This window comes from Asterias amurensis, chromosome 8 (genome assembly GCF_032118995.1).
Source record: "Asterias amurensis chromosome 8, ASM3211899v1".
Classification (NCBI taxonomy): Eukaryota; Metazoa; Echinodermata; class Asteroidea; order Forcipulatida; family Asteriidae; genus Asterias; species Asterias amurensis.
In genome coordinates this window covers 2,115,978-2,129,893 of record NC_092655.1, presented here as the reverse complement: position 1 = coordinate 2,129,893, position 13,916 = coordinate 2,115,978, and the positions used below count along the sequence as shown (strand labels likewise).

The 13,916-nt window shown below is 39.7% G+C and overlaps 1 protein-coding gene across 1 annotated transcript in view; it reads right to left on the bottom strand.

Annotated features, from left to right (window-relative positions):
* LOC139940810 (uncharacterized) overlaps nt 1-13,916 on the bottom strand; it is a 104,661-nt gene that overhangs the window by 23,167 nt on the left and 67,578 nt on the right. The window contains exons 7-8 of the mRNA XM_071937194.1: nt 11,267-11,386; nt 1,715-1,829 (exon numbers count right to left, since the gene is read on the bottom strand). Of these exons, the coding sequence (XP_071793295.1) occupies nt 1,715-1,829; nt 11,267-11,386 (235 nt within the window). The remainder of the gene's footprint in view (nt 1-1,714; nt 1,830-11,266; nt 11,387-13,916) is intronic.

Here is a 13,916-nt window from a genome sequence, read left to right as displayed (position 1 = left end):
TCTTATACTATATTTTGTTATCAACAGATCAAATCAGTGACATACAACTGAGGGTGAGGACATAGTCGGACTCATTTCTATTAAGGAGAATCAGTGCATGTAATTAGCCTTTCGAAGTGAAGGGGACATGACCAAAAAGATAACACCGAGCACAAGATGGGGAACTGAGCCCAAACTCATGTCTCTGCTTCCTATGAAATTCTGTGCTTACAGTTGGGACCTCGAGCTCTATGTATTGTTAGAATGTTAGAATGTACAATGTATGAAATACAAATGGCCGCCATTTCAGTATGCAATTGTTTGTTTGTATAGCATAAGTAGCAATAGTCACTGTCTGCTCTGATCTATTGTTGCAACAAAAGAGTTGCTTGCTAAAATGGCATCCTGTGCACATTTGACATATCAGCTCGAGTTCCCCATCTTGCCCATGATCTTTTGAAGTGACAAAGAAGGTACATGCAGTATGGTTGCTATGAAATAACTGTGACTGTCAGCCATTACAAAACCAAAATGGCTGATAGAAATCCAAAGCCACTCACAGTCACAATCCTTTGTCTTGTACCCCGAATACAAATAAGGCTTTACAATGTATGCATAACACTTAGTAACCCGACTATTGCTCTGGTTGCAGGAGGGTAATCCCCGCTTCTAAATGTCAAAGAATTTAGAGTGGAATTAAAGAAAACAGATGCATCGATTTCCTGATGTCAGGAATGAAAGATTCTTGTAGAAGTGTCAGACTGCTGGCGCTTTACACTTTACACCAGGCAACCTTTAAACTACCCAGAGAATTTGCAGGAAAAGTACAGACGGCCGCACCTTCACATTCATTGTGAATGGTACATTGGTTTCTAACAAGCCTGTAGTCTACTGTAAACATCTGCATTAAATGTAGCAGATTGCCCTTGTCAGTCACAGCAAACCTTAACTTGTTAAACTACTGACAGTGATGTTGGGGTACAGTCGAGGGAAGAATGAATTAGCATAGAAGTTTCCTGCTAAGCTGGAATGTGAGACTTTGGAACGCTAGGTGGAGGCAGACTTACCAAGTCAATTTCCCTTGTTTACATAGATTTTTCATTACCAAGAACAATGGATCTTAACTGGTAACTCTGCTGCCACCAAGCGGATTCGAACCATTGACCTTTGCCTTGCTAGGGCAGATGTCTTAAGAATGTGGGTTCAAATCCCACTTGAATAATATGCCTGTAGACTCAAAAGAGTATAGAGTATACAGTGCTTTTAAAATACACATTGGTGTTAGGGCCTTGTCACACAAGGCCTGCTGCACGACCACTTCAGTAGCACATGAGTAACTTTACGAGCAATGTCTTATAATTACCATCACTAAGAAAAATTTGTACAAGTTGTAATGTGGATGGCTTTTTTCATGGCGATTGCCTGGAAATGGTTGCCTGGAAATTGCCTTGTGTGACATGACCCTAAGAGCCAACCCCCCCCCCCCCCCAACCCCAATAATAAGAATTTCACTGTCACTTCCCAACCAACATCGATCATTCTGTTGTCTCTTTAAAGCATGTAAGCTACACGCTCAACTAGACACTTCTCATCACTAAAATCTCAAGTGACTCTGGCCATGGAACGGATAGCGCTCTCCCCCGCTGACAGAAGAACCCTGCCAATGAGCGGGGAAACAAAATATGTACGGTCTGTGACCGCTATGATCCGTCCAAGGAAATGAAGATGCCATTACCTCGTGCTGATGCCAACATGGCTGCTACATCATCCACATCTCTGATAGGAAGATCTGATCCGCTCAGGTTAATGACGAAATCCCATGCGCCCATCCTAAGCAGCTCTTCAAATCCCTACGGATCAACGGAGCGGAGAAAGAGAGATAAAAAGAAAGAGGTTTAAGTTTATTTCTACCTTCAGCATGGTGTCAACATTCAGTAGATGATCTACACTATGGAGGTTTATTTCTACCTCTATGTGTACAACAACCTCTAAAAAAAAAAGTGCAATAAACTCAACTTATGTTTCCAACTGTAGATTAAAGGAACGTTACAGAATTGGTAAGAAACAAAAATCGTGAAGTTCACAGATTTACATAAAACTAACACGGTCTAATGATGATGATAGTAGAAAACATCCCTTGAAATATTTCTGTCTGAAATGTCATATTTAATGATAAATAAATAATCTCATTTCGCATTTGAAGTTTATCTCTCAGTGAGCTTTGTTTATCATTTTTGTTTTGGCATCGCTGCAGTGCAAAATTTTAAATCGGTTTTTCACTTATCTCTCGTGACCCAGATGGCCAATCGATCTCACACTTCTACAGGTTTGTCAGTTTATGTATAAGGTGGATTACATACACTGCCAGCAAATTTGTTGCTAGCAAAACCAACTCTGTCATGTTCCGTTAATAATGCGCTCTATCACACCCCTAAGGGCCATATCAAAGCACACAATATTTTTTCCTGCAAGGTATGTGGAGCTACGATTTGAGGTAATGTTATAATTATTTCAGCCACTCATCGAGTATGTTATCAAAGTCTTGCAATAAGCAAATATTACCAAACAAACTCCTGCAGGAATCTGTGTAAAGAGATAGTTATGACACTGTGCGGAGAGGTGTTTGTCTGTAAAAGTGCAATGTAATTAGTCACACATTCATGTCACACGTTGTCTGGATGCTGTTGATAATATCATTCGTGTTTAAAGGCGCTGGACACATTTGTTAATAACTTAAAATATATATTAGCATGTGTCATAAAGATATTTGTACTTGGGCAGTTGCAGATTTGTCTTTTGAAAAAAATGAATTACAAGCAATGGCAGCCATTTTGAAAATTGCGTGTTTTTCTCCTTGTATTTTTTTTTCATCTAAGGACAAATCTACAGCAACCCTATAGCCAAATGTCTTGCTCCAAACTGTGTCCCAAAATGCCATGTTTTTACCATCAAAGGTACCCCCTTCCATATTCCCCCATATATCTGCCCCATCTACATTATACAGCCTACCAACTTACAATGTTGTCTTATATGTATACCTTGCTATTTAAAAACAAGAGAAACCGCAATAACACATGGTAACAAAACCTGTATCATAACATGTACACGCTGCTTTCTGTATAAACATCATCCATGCAAGGGTTCAACTCTCCTTGGTTTACTTTTACAATACGAACGCCCTTAATGATAACAAACAATAAACTCCTCCATGTCCACATGATAGCATCAGTCTTCAATGTCACCATCAGGGCCTATTTTCATACTTGCTAAGCACAAAAAACTCTTGCTTAGTAAATATAGGTTACCGGCCAAAATACCATACATTTACCATTGCTGTGACTGGTAGCCTGATCATTTCTTGCTTAGCAAAGAAATCTGCTGAACAGCTTTATGAAATTGGGCTGCCGACACTTCATCAGGGTCTAAGATGAGCAAGACTTTGTTATTCAAGAACGATTCCTTGCTACCTCCTTCCTAAATCCAACCTCCCCCCTACCAGAAACAAATCCATAAAGCCCATCAATCAATTCAACAGAGCTTAGTCTTGGCACAGGCTTTCCTCTAGTTTTCTCTCTCATGATACGAAACAGACTACTCGCTCCAAGACCATGAATCCTACCTAAGACACCACAATGAAACCTTAGACAAAACATCCTCTTAGATATGGAAGGGAAAAATCCCCTGCTGAATTCTCAAGATGTTATTTTTAGCATCAACAACACTCTCGGACTACAAAGCCTACACAAACACTTTCCTTTTTCTCCTAGTCTTTCCCTTTCAATGATCTTGTTTTAACTTTCCACTTTCACACATAAAAACACACTCAGCGCGTATCAGTGTTACACTGAAATAATGTTATTTCAAACCAATGTTGTTTAAAGTGTGGGTATCATTTTAGCCATTGGAACAGTTGATCCCATCCAAGCCGAAGGCTTACAAACTTATGTTCCAACATCCCTTGGTTACCACATCATTATGTTCCAACACACCTATTCATGTATGTTCCAACAACCCTATGTCCCAACACATAATCCAACACCCTTATTTTCCAACACCCCTATATGTTACAACACCCCTATGTTCCAACACCTGTATATTTCAATATCCCTATTCCAACACCTCGTTTCGACTCCTATGTTCCACCACCCATATGTCCCAACACGTAATCCAATACCCTTATTTTCCAACACCCCTATATGTTCCAAAACCCCTATGTTCCAACACTCTTATGTTCCAATAATGTTCCAACACCCTTATGTTCCAATAATGTTCCAACATCCCGATATGTTCCAGCACCCCTATGTTCCAACACCCTTATGTTCCAATAATGTTCCAGCACCCCTATGTCCAAACACCCGTATAATTCCAATATCCCAATATTACAACAACCCTGTGTTCCAACACCCTTATGTTCCAACACCCTATGTTCCACCAACGTATATTCCAATATCCAAATGTTCCAACACCCCTATGTTCTAAAACCCCTATGTTCCAACACTATTCAACACCTCCAAGTTCTGACAGCTCTAGTGCATTTTCCTAATCCTAAACCAAATCCAAATCCCTATCCTAATCTAAATCCAAATCGTAATGGTAATGCTAATTCTAATCCTAACGCAAACTCTAACCCTAACCCTAGTGTGTAGATGACAAGTTTTTCTTTCTTCTTTTCAGGAACACATCTAGGGTTGTCAGGAAAGAGGTGTATCAGAATATAGAGGCAATCACCAGCCTAAATCCCATAGGAACCTTGCAAGGAATTTTAAAAAAAAATTGTAAAAATTTGGTTGATAACGTAGTTAAAGACTTTCCAACTCAAACAAAACAAATCATCAGCGGAGCTATTTGAAAAACGCATCACGGACAAAACAGGCATCTTATTCCAACCCTTGTTGTCTTAAGGACGTTGAAGATGTCAGTAGCCCGGATGATGTGAGTTGTGCTGTCATGGTCCGGTTGAGATCGGCCTACTTTCAAGTAGTCAGGCTTGGGCTTCTACTGCATGTTAAACATCAGTTGTTTGTCTGTTTTTATAGATTTAACAAGGGTTCAAAAACGTCTGATGTTGTACGAATATAGTTTTTTTTTTTTTTTACCACAAGCAGATTTGTTGTTATTCGTTCACTTCCGCTTGATGAGAGAGTTAAAGATATCAACTGTCAAACGTTATGACTTGTCGATTTGATTTTTCCAGCAAGCGTGCATTTATACAAGAATGCATTTATACATTATCTAAGTAGTGTTTTTCTCTTTAAACATTTTGAGAAGTAATTTCTTTTCCAACAAGAACAATAATACTTTTAAAAACAACAACTAGAATGCCTCTTCAAAATACTCCCACTCACTTCAAGATGTTCACAGAACAAATAAAGCAACTTTCTCAGCGCTTTGTCATTTTCAGTACCGAATTGCAGTAAATTAAATTATTTGTGAAACTCATGTGCAGACAAACCATTCTCTCAACGACCTGTAATTTTCTTACAGCAAGTCCTGAGAAGCAATTGATAATCTACTGTCATCAACTTGACAGAAAATCTGAGGGAAAAAAAATGGCAGACATGACAACAAAGCAGTCATGTTACAAACAGCAGCCCCCCCCCCCTTTTCTTCAGCCCCTTCACTAAAGAGCATGCTGTTTAGCAAGGGTCCCTTGATAAATTGTAGCATGGTTGCAAAGTTTTACAAAATGAACCTCGTGTGAAAATGGAAAAAAATGTACTGTTCAAGTCCTCTTACAAAAATCTTGTCAATCTAACCATGATTAAATTTAGCAAGGGATGCCTGTTTACAACCATGTTAAAATTTAGACAGGGTAAATTGCTGGCGTGTGAATAGCACTTTACTCTGCAAAAGTATCTCACCGGTGTTATTCAAGATAATGCATGTGGGACTCATGGCGTTTTACAACATTGCAAACAATTAATCAATGTTGCTCAACAAACAAGGTAAAGTTTGTACAAGCTCCAGTCCATGTAACCGATCTGTTGGTTTCCAACTCAGTAGATTCACCTGACAAGACAGGCCGCCCTAGAGCGTGTTTCAATATTCCCCCAAACCCTTAGAAAACCATCGTTTAGCAACACTTCACCACAAGGAGTACCAACCCTTCCTCATCTCTCAATGATTTATGCATATTCACAGCACCACTCTGCAGAAGAGTAAAGTATATTTACTCGGGGGCCAAACACTAAAAGGAAATTTTCATTTCAACCCCACGAGTTGAGAGGGAGAGAGTGATGGCTTATACTTACAGCTGCTGGCGATTCTTACACACCTGGTGAAAAACAAATCTGCCCAAGACTTTCCAACGTAGATGATTAAACACGCTATTGTCTCCGGGCCACGGGAACGGACGTGAAAACAATGATGAGCTTGCGTCACTTTTGGCAAGTATCATTTTGCCAAGAGCCCATTACTAGCGACGGTGAAAATAGGGTTTTTCGGTGTTGTTTTCATTCCATGTTTGTAGATATCAATTTATGGTATAGAGTAAAAGTCCCCCGGAGCATTGCAGAGATAATCTAAGTGAAAGCTTTGGGGAAACATCTATCTCTGTATCCTACATTTGGGGCATTTCCATCAACGTAACAAAGCATGTAATTACAGCAATGCATGCGTTTACTGGAACCGTAAATTGGGTCAAATACACATGCCCGCCATTTCAGTAAGCAAGCACTGATCAACTGTTGCATCACAAGAGTTGCTTGCTTAAATGGCGTCCAGTGCACAATTAACCAGACTTCCCAAGCTCATGCCTTCGGCACTCTATACTCTGTGTTGGTAACACGCCAATTTGCTTTCAATGTGAAAACTTAATGTAATAACACATTGTATGGGGGTCTGTGAAGGTTCCTTGAAAACTGTTGCATTGTTCTCTTCCAGCGAAAAGCTAAGAGTTTCCCCGCAATACAGTACCGAGTAAGTTGCACAACAAATCCTATAAAGTATTTTCACAGTTAATAAAATAACAACAGAGCCACAGTGAGGTGCCTGCTCGATTTATTTATATAGTTCATTGAACCAGAACCCCTATGCCGTAGTGTCAAATGCGGGCCATAACATCAGACAAGATTCAAGCTGACATACTACTGGGGTATCATGCTGGCTGGTCTACAAATAGTGTCAGATTCTCAGAGATTGCAATATCACCTTTCCTGTCTTGGGAGTGTAATGTTAAATAGGGCAGGGTTGAACCTTGGAACAAGAAAAGCTAGGACTGCATTTCTTTTTTAAGAGACAAACATGAATTTTAGGGTGAGGGGAAAATGTGGTTTAAGGAAAATCTTGATAATCAAACCTTGAACAAAATTGCCCTTTTTTGCTCCTCTTTCTTGTCTGTTCCATTTACAGTAACGTTCAGCCCATTTTGACTCTGTATGTTATGTGCTTTAGAATGGCTTTATGGTTTCTATTGTTTTTATTATTTCAAGCTGATTTTTGGCAGTGTGTGTTTTCAGGAACTTTCAAAAGGAAAAAAAAAATTCAACCCCTCTTTAAATTTGAGATAACACTACACCCTATGTACATTGCACACACAGTGTTGGGGTATTTTTCCATAATATAACTTGTTCATGAATGATTCCTTTATTAGATCATATTTCAAGTATGAAAGTCGAAGAGTGAAAATTTACAGTACAGTGATAAAAGTCACCCAGCGTATTTTAAGCTTTCCAGCATATAAAGCACAGAGGACTGTTTGAGGACTTAAATCAATCAACGCATTAGCTGCGGCTTATACAGAAAGATAATGGTATAAAATAAAGATAACTATCTTTCCCTTAAACTTGTTTATAGTATCCCTTTAACTCTGTCCGATGATGGATTCTATAACTTGGTGTCTCTCCACCTGATCCATTTCCCTGAGGATTCTTCAGCGTGTTCCAGTACAGCTCTCAGACTCGAACACCACGTAAGAGATGTGTACTCCTCTTCTTTATACTTCCCTAGCAAAGAAATCTTTGAAGTGGGTTTTCAAGAAGGCATTAATGTGTGTCTTGTGTCTGCCATCGTCATGGTAATGGTTCATTGCTTTTCCTGCAAAATACTGAGCTGTATTCCCACGACATGCTGAAGAGGGGACGGGATGAACTAGTTTACGTCACGTACGTGGGTTATCAACCCTTGACGTCCCAGCATGGGTTCTGATTTCAGAATTTGGAAGGGGGGGGGGGGGTAGTAGAACAGAGGTTAGACGTCCAAGACTGAGTTCTTATTTCAGACTTTGGGGGGGGGGTTCAGAATGTGGGGTTTATAGACAGAAGTATAATTCAGATTGACATTTCTATTTCAATGGGGTTGCCCCTGTTTTTACTTTGTTGGTTTAATTGTCTGGATACATGTAGCGCTCACCACAATAATCGTACTGTTGTATTAGTGTTTGGGATACGGTGCTGTGATTATTTATTGCTGCATGTGGTACTGGGGTGATGGGGATCAGTGGGTGATACCAAGTAACACATGAAATATTCCACAAAGGGAGTCTGTTGTTTAAACAAGAGTTCCATTTTCTTTTTGAATTGAGGTTAAAAAAAACAAAAAAAGTATGGCTTGCCAACCATTTACAAATCCAACAATCAATAAAAAAAAATGACAATGCGCCAACCCAACGCTTGTTGCATACAGAGTCGTAAAATAAGCTCTCAAGAAAAATGTAGGGCAGGCCGTATGCGCATCTAAAAGCGTACATCAATTGATTTCCAGGACACATGCACGCACACCTACACGCACAGACACCATGTTGTGGGACAGGTATTTGAATGGAAACATCATATTGATATGGTCTATTTAACAGGGTTCCGGTTGTACGTTTTAAGAATACCCAAGGGGTTTATCACCCTATGGTATGCACATTTGCCAGGTTGGAACAGGGGTAAAGCAATCCAAGTGTGAACGGGCCGGTCCTTATTCCCCAGGTTGCCCCCAGGGAATAGAGTAGTGTGAAAAGGGCTTGAGATACGTTAGAGCTGAGACGTTCAACTACAGAACACAAGCAGCAAGATCAGAATAAATATATATGCGCAGATTCAGTCGAGAGGAAAGCATGAAATCACGTCAGTTACCCGTAGCTGCCAATTCAAGTCCGGGAAATTAAGTCCGAACAGCTTGTAATGCTGGCAAGCATGATGTGTTTGGCGTTACTACTCCCCGGGGGGAGGGCAAACCTAAATCCCCCTTCACAGGAAAGTCTCTCCATCTTAATCCATTGTGGGCTAAAATGAGATTCATCGAGGGGATAATCAGCCGGGGCCAATGTGTCACCATTCTTTTGTTAAGACCAACCAGGCCGCAGGGAATATCATTGTAATTTGTAATGCATATTTTTTATCCACGCTCAATGCAAAAGATGCTTTGATTTTAAATTGGAAAGTAATCTCCACCACACTGCAGCTCTAATGGTATTTTGTTTTGCAATGCGAGAAGTTAGGAGTGACGTACTAAGGGCAGTAGATCTTGAAGGAGATTGGTTCAATATTCAAAAGCCCCCCACACGCTGAGCTCAGAATTCTTTTTATTTTTTTTCATTCTTTTTTTACACCTTCCCTACCTTAAGTTTCTCTCTCTCAGTCTACTTGAGGGAATGAGTCAATTGAATTACCAAAAATTCAAAAAGTGCCCCATGTGGTCGATGTAGAAATGTCCTGAAGGGATTTCTTCTCGGAAGAAATGTGTCAAGACATACAGTAATTTGAAATGATGGATTGATTGCGAATACCAGGAAGAACACAAATACAGGTCATTTCCTACTGAAGTACTGGATTATTTTACGATGATGGGCTCTTGAAGAGATGCAAAAATCTCACAGACTCTGGAAGAGCAAGTTTGTTACAGAAATCAAAACCAGCAAATATCACAAAATAAGACCAGCGTCAAGTTGTTATAGGTTTTTTTTTTTTTTTAAAACTGTGTTACTGAGGGTATAGCACTTTTAAAAACAGCAATAAAAGAATTTTTTAAAAGAGTTTGTACGCCTCATTGTCCATGTTTATTTGGTCCTTGTCCCTGACATGCCCGAGGGCTACAAACTAAATATTTTTGACGAGGTAATAATAAAGGGGGAACTAAGAACAATTTGTGAGAGCTGGATTTGAATCTGCAACCTTTGGGTTTACATGCCAGTTAGCTAGCCCCTGACCTAGCTAACCCTCATGTACGCTGGCAGTCTCCCAAACTTGTCAATATTTTGTTCAGAGGTGCCTGCCTGAAGCCGCACAATCGTTAACTGCCGTGTATCCAGGGATCACACCCAAGTTTACGATACAACCTGGGAAGCAGCAGCCAGGGGATCACCTTTAATAGGGGATATGACTTTTTAATGTAAACGGACGATAAGGTAAAAGTCTTTCAAGTTCAACAAAGGGAGTTCAAATAACATACAGATGCCTCACTAGCTAGCGACACAGTTTTAACTGGCCAAAAAATTACGATTCAAAATTTACCTAATTACTAATTTTCCTTTTCTCCTTGAGTTCAAAGAAATACTTACAAGTAAAAAAAAAAAAAAACAGGAAACCCCCCAATAAGTCATGTTACCAAACAAAATTGACCTAATTGGCTAACCAGCAACCAGATCAAATATATCCCGCGCACGACAGAGTTCCAAACCTCAGTTGGCAATTTTGCAAGAATAACTTTCCTGTAATACCGGTGACACTGCCTTGCGTGAATGTTACAGGTAATATTCAGCTGACGTGGCAGACATGAGTGTGATGAATGTGTGTTTTTATCATGTGTTCCAGTAAACACTGTTCTTCTCAATTTACATCAAAACAGATTACAATATAAACGTTCACAGGGCACATATGATATGTGTTCCTTGTACACTACAGGCATGCATGCTTCATTTTCGAAGGGGCAAGGACACCAAGGAATTTTCTCCTTGGTAAAGGGTCTTTATTGGTTACTACTGGGACTTTTCAAGGGCACGAAGACGGGAGGGGGAACATGGAGACAATCGCCATCGTTGCCTCCAGAAAGTATCAGGACTGCACGCTGACATGAATACTTTCTCAACATAGAAAGGGGAAACAGTTCTTGCATTCGTAACATCCCTTTTTAGTGAACCATCGTTATATATTTGGTTTGCGGTAACACCATGTGTGTATCTACTTGCCAGGTAGAAAAAAATACAATGAGAAAAATGAAAAGCTAAATTGATTTATGTTGTTAAAGAAGTAGTGGAGTTACTCCAGTTACGGAATAATGAAAATGTTGAATGTCTGTCGAGTACACAGTAGTTCAACAGAAGAAAACAAGAATGGATTGCCACTAGGAAGGTTGTGGTACTTACTTCAAGTTCAGCTCTGACAATGTCGTAAGAACCCCACGAGGCGACAAACGAACGTTCTTTAGGGATGACACGGATATTCTGAGCAGTGAATCCCAGTCTGTTTGCCTTTTCAATCAGCGCCTGGAAATAATGACAAGACGTTAACAAGAATTTATCCCCTGGGACAAATCTTGAAGATATTCTTTTAAAAGGTGTTATACAGGATTGCAGGAGGCCCAATTTCTTGGCACTGCTTAGCGAGGAATTGTGCGCTTACACCCGGCGATAGAAATGAATGTAGTCATCAAAAATAAATGATTTATTCGAATTGATGAGAACAGTTAAGGGGAAGAGAGCAATCACAGCTGATTCTGACCATACTCGCAACACCTTTTATCCCTGTGCAATAATTGAATTGAATGATTCTAAGTGTTTTTCTGGGATAGTGCTACTTTTTACTGATGTTTTCAAAAGTAAAGTCCTTTTGTTTAAATATTTTTTAATTGTGTAGCCTACATGTGGTTTTAGTGCATATTTTATTTTTGTATTTTTGACCTTTTTAGACTCGCAAATTCAAAGTGAATTTCACTGAACAATGACAATAATAATGTTGAACATTTCTAGCGAGCCATATCTGTCAATGACACTCTTGGTGCAAAAAAAACCAAGAACTCTGTTAATACACAAGATAACCAAAAGCTCAAAGGTTATAGTTTCCGAAATAGATACGTTTTGAGATGAGTTTTTAATTGGGAACAAGTATCTGCTTTTCTGAGTTGTAGTGTATACAAAATAAATAAATAAAAAAACAGATTAAGACTTAGACTAAAAGGACGATGAAGATATTTCGTCAAATCAAACACGCTGCAAGCCGAGGCAATTAAAATTCCACTTTTCAGAGTGTATGCATGAGAGAAATTACCAATGCAACACCCCTCGATTTATTATTCCATCAAATTGTGGCATATCCCTTCATGTCCCCGGAGCCCTAAAGACTTCACAGGGACCTCTATGAATCATGATTTATACATCACAAACCTTGCATCAGCACAATACCTCAATCAGAAAGCTGGTTGCATGATTGCTAAACTTAAGTAACCAGGCCCAATTTCATAGAGCTGCTAAGCACCAAAATTTGCTTAGCATGACATTTCTTCCTTCATAAAAACAGGATTATCGACTAAATTTCAATTTGTTGCATATTGCTTGTTACTGGTATTCAGCTGTTGTTTGCTTATCCTGAAAATCACGTGGAAATTTGGCTGGTTATCCTGTTTTTATCAAGGAAGAAATTTCATGTGTAGCAAATTTGTGTGCTTAGCAGCTCTATGAAATTGGGCCCTGGTCAACGCTTCGGATTGGAGTGACACCATTCAAATGCCTAGCCTGATACTTCACAAAGGCAACGAAGGCGATCGCCTCCATGCCCGTTGGTCATTGCCTTGGTGCCCTTAAAATACGCAATTTTGATCCTCTGAGCGCTTAGAGACTTTCTTTTGGAGGTGTTGGGCGCTATATAAATGCAGTTGTTACTATTATTATTAAAATACTCCAGTCGAAATTTACAATTTTGTCATAGGGTGGACCTTTACCAAGGAGAAAATGCCTTAGTGCCCTCCCCCTTTCAAAAGACGAAGCATACAGGCCTGAAATGCATTCCACATATTTACTAGTGATGGGGCATAGCTTGTGACAGACCTGTTTGCTTCGTTTTTGAAAGGGCAAGGGCACCAAGACACTCTCTCCTTGGTAAAGGGCACCCTACAAAAAAGGTTTTTCAATATTTCTACTGGAGCAATTCAAGGGCATCAAGGCAATGACCAGGGGGCATGAAGGCAATTGCCTTCGTTGCAGCCGTGAAGTATCAGCAAGCCTGACACCATTCAATTGCATCTTTACTAGCATAGGGGCATGCTATAAAGCTTGTGATATGACACATCTAATGTTTGACTGTCATATCTTGTGATATGATATAGGGGCTGTAGTACAAACAGCTAAACCCCCAGACAATTTGACACCATAGGGTGAAAGGACGTGTCTGAACTCAGCAGTATTAACTGTGGCTGTTGGCTGCAGAGGTAACCAGACCATGGTATTTGAACCATAGAAAAATGTAGGACAATTTTTTTTTAGTCAAAGGGCTGACCTACATATACATCAGCTTTGATAGAGTTTGTAAGGTTGTTTTAAAAACGATCTTGCGAATTTTATTATGTCCACAACAAAAGTTAGACTGAAGTACACAGAAAAACCATGCCTGAATAATGTTGAAGAATTAGCGCTTTCAGCAACTCAGTCACGAGCAACTGACATAAAACTAAGACACTTAACACTTATCAGAGCAGAAAATAAATACGCCCAGCTCATGTTGGTGCATAGAGAAAAGAAGAAGATAACATGGCGGCCAGACTGCGGGGCAGTATGTGACGAGAGAGGGCGCTATTATGTGTATATGTAAAACTCTTAGCAAATCAAAGCTGTCGGTTAGGGAAAATGCGATATAGTGGCTCTACGGGTAAGTGAGTGAAATAGACCCCATCAATTGAGACGAAGGTAACCTTGACTATAGGCCTACTGCATGAGAAAGATGAAGACCCTTACCCACGGAACGAGAGAATGTTGGAAGGGAGGGTGGAGCAGTTATGTTACTATAACTCTTTCATTGTCTGTG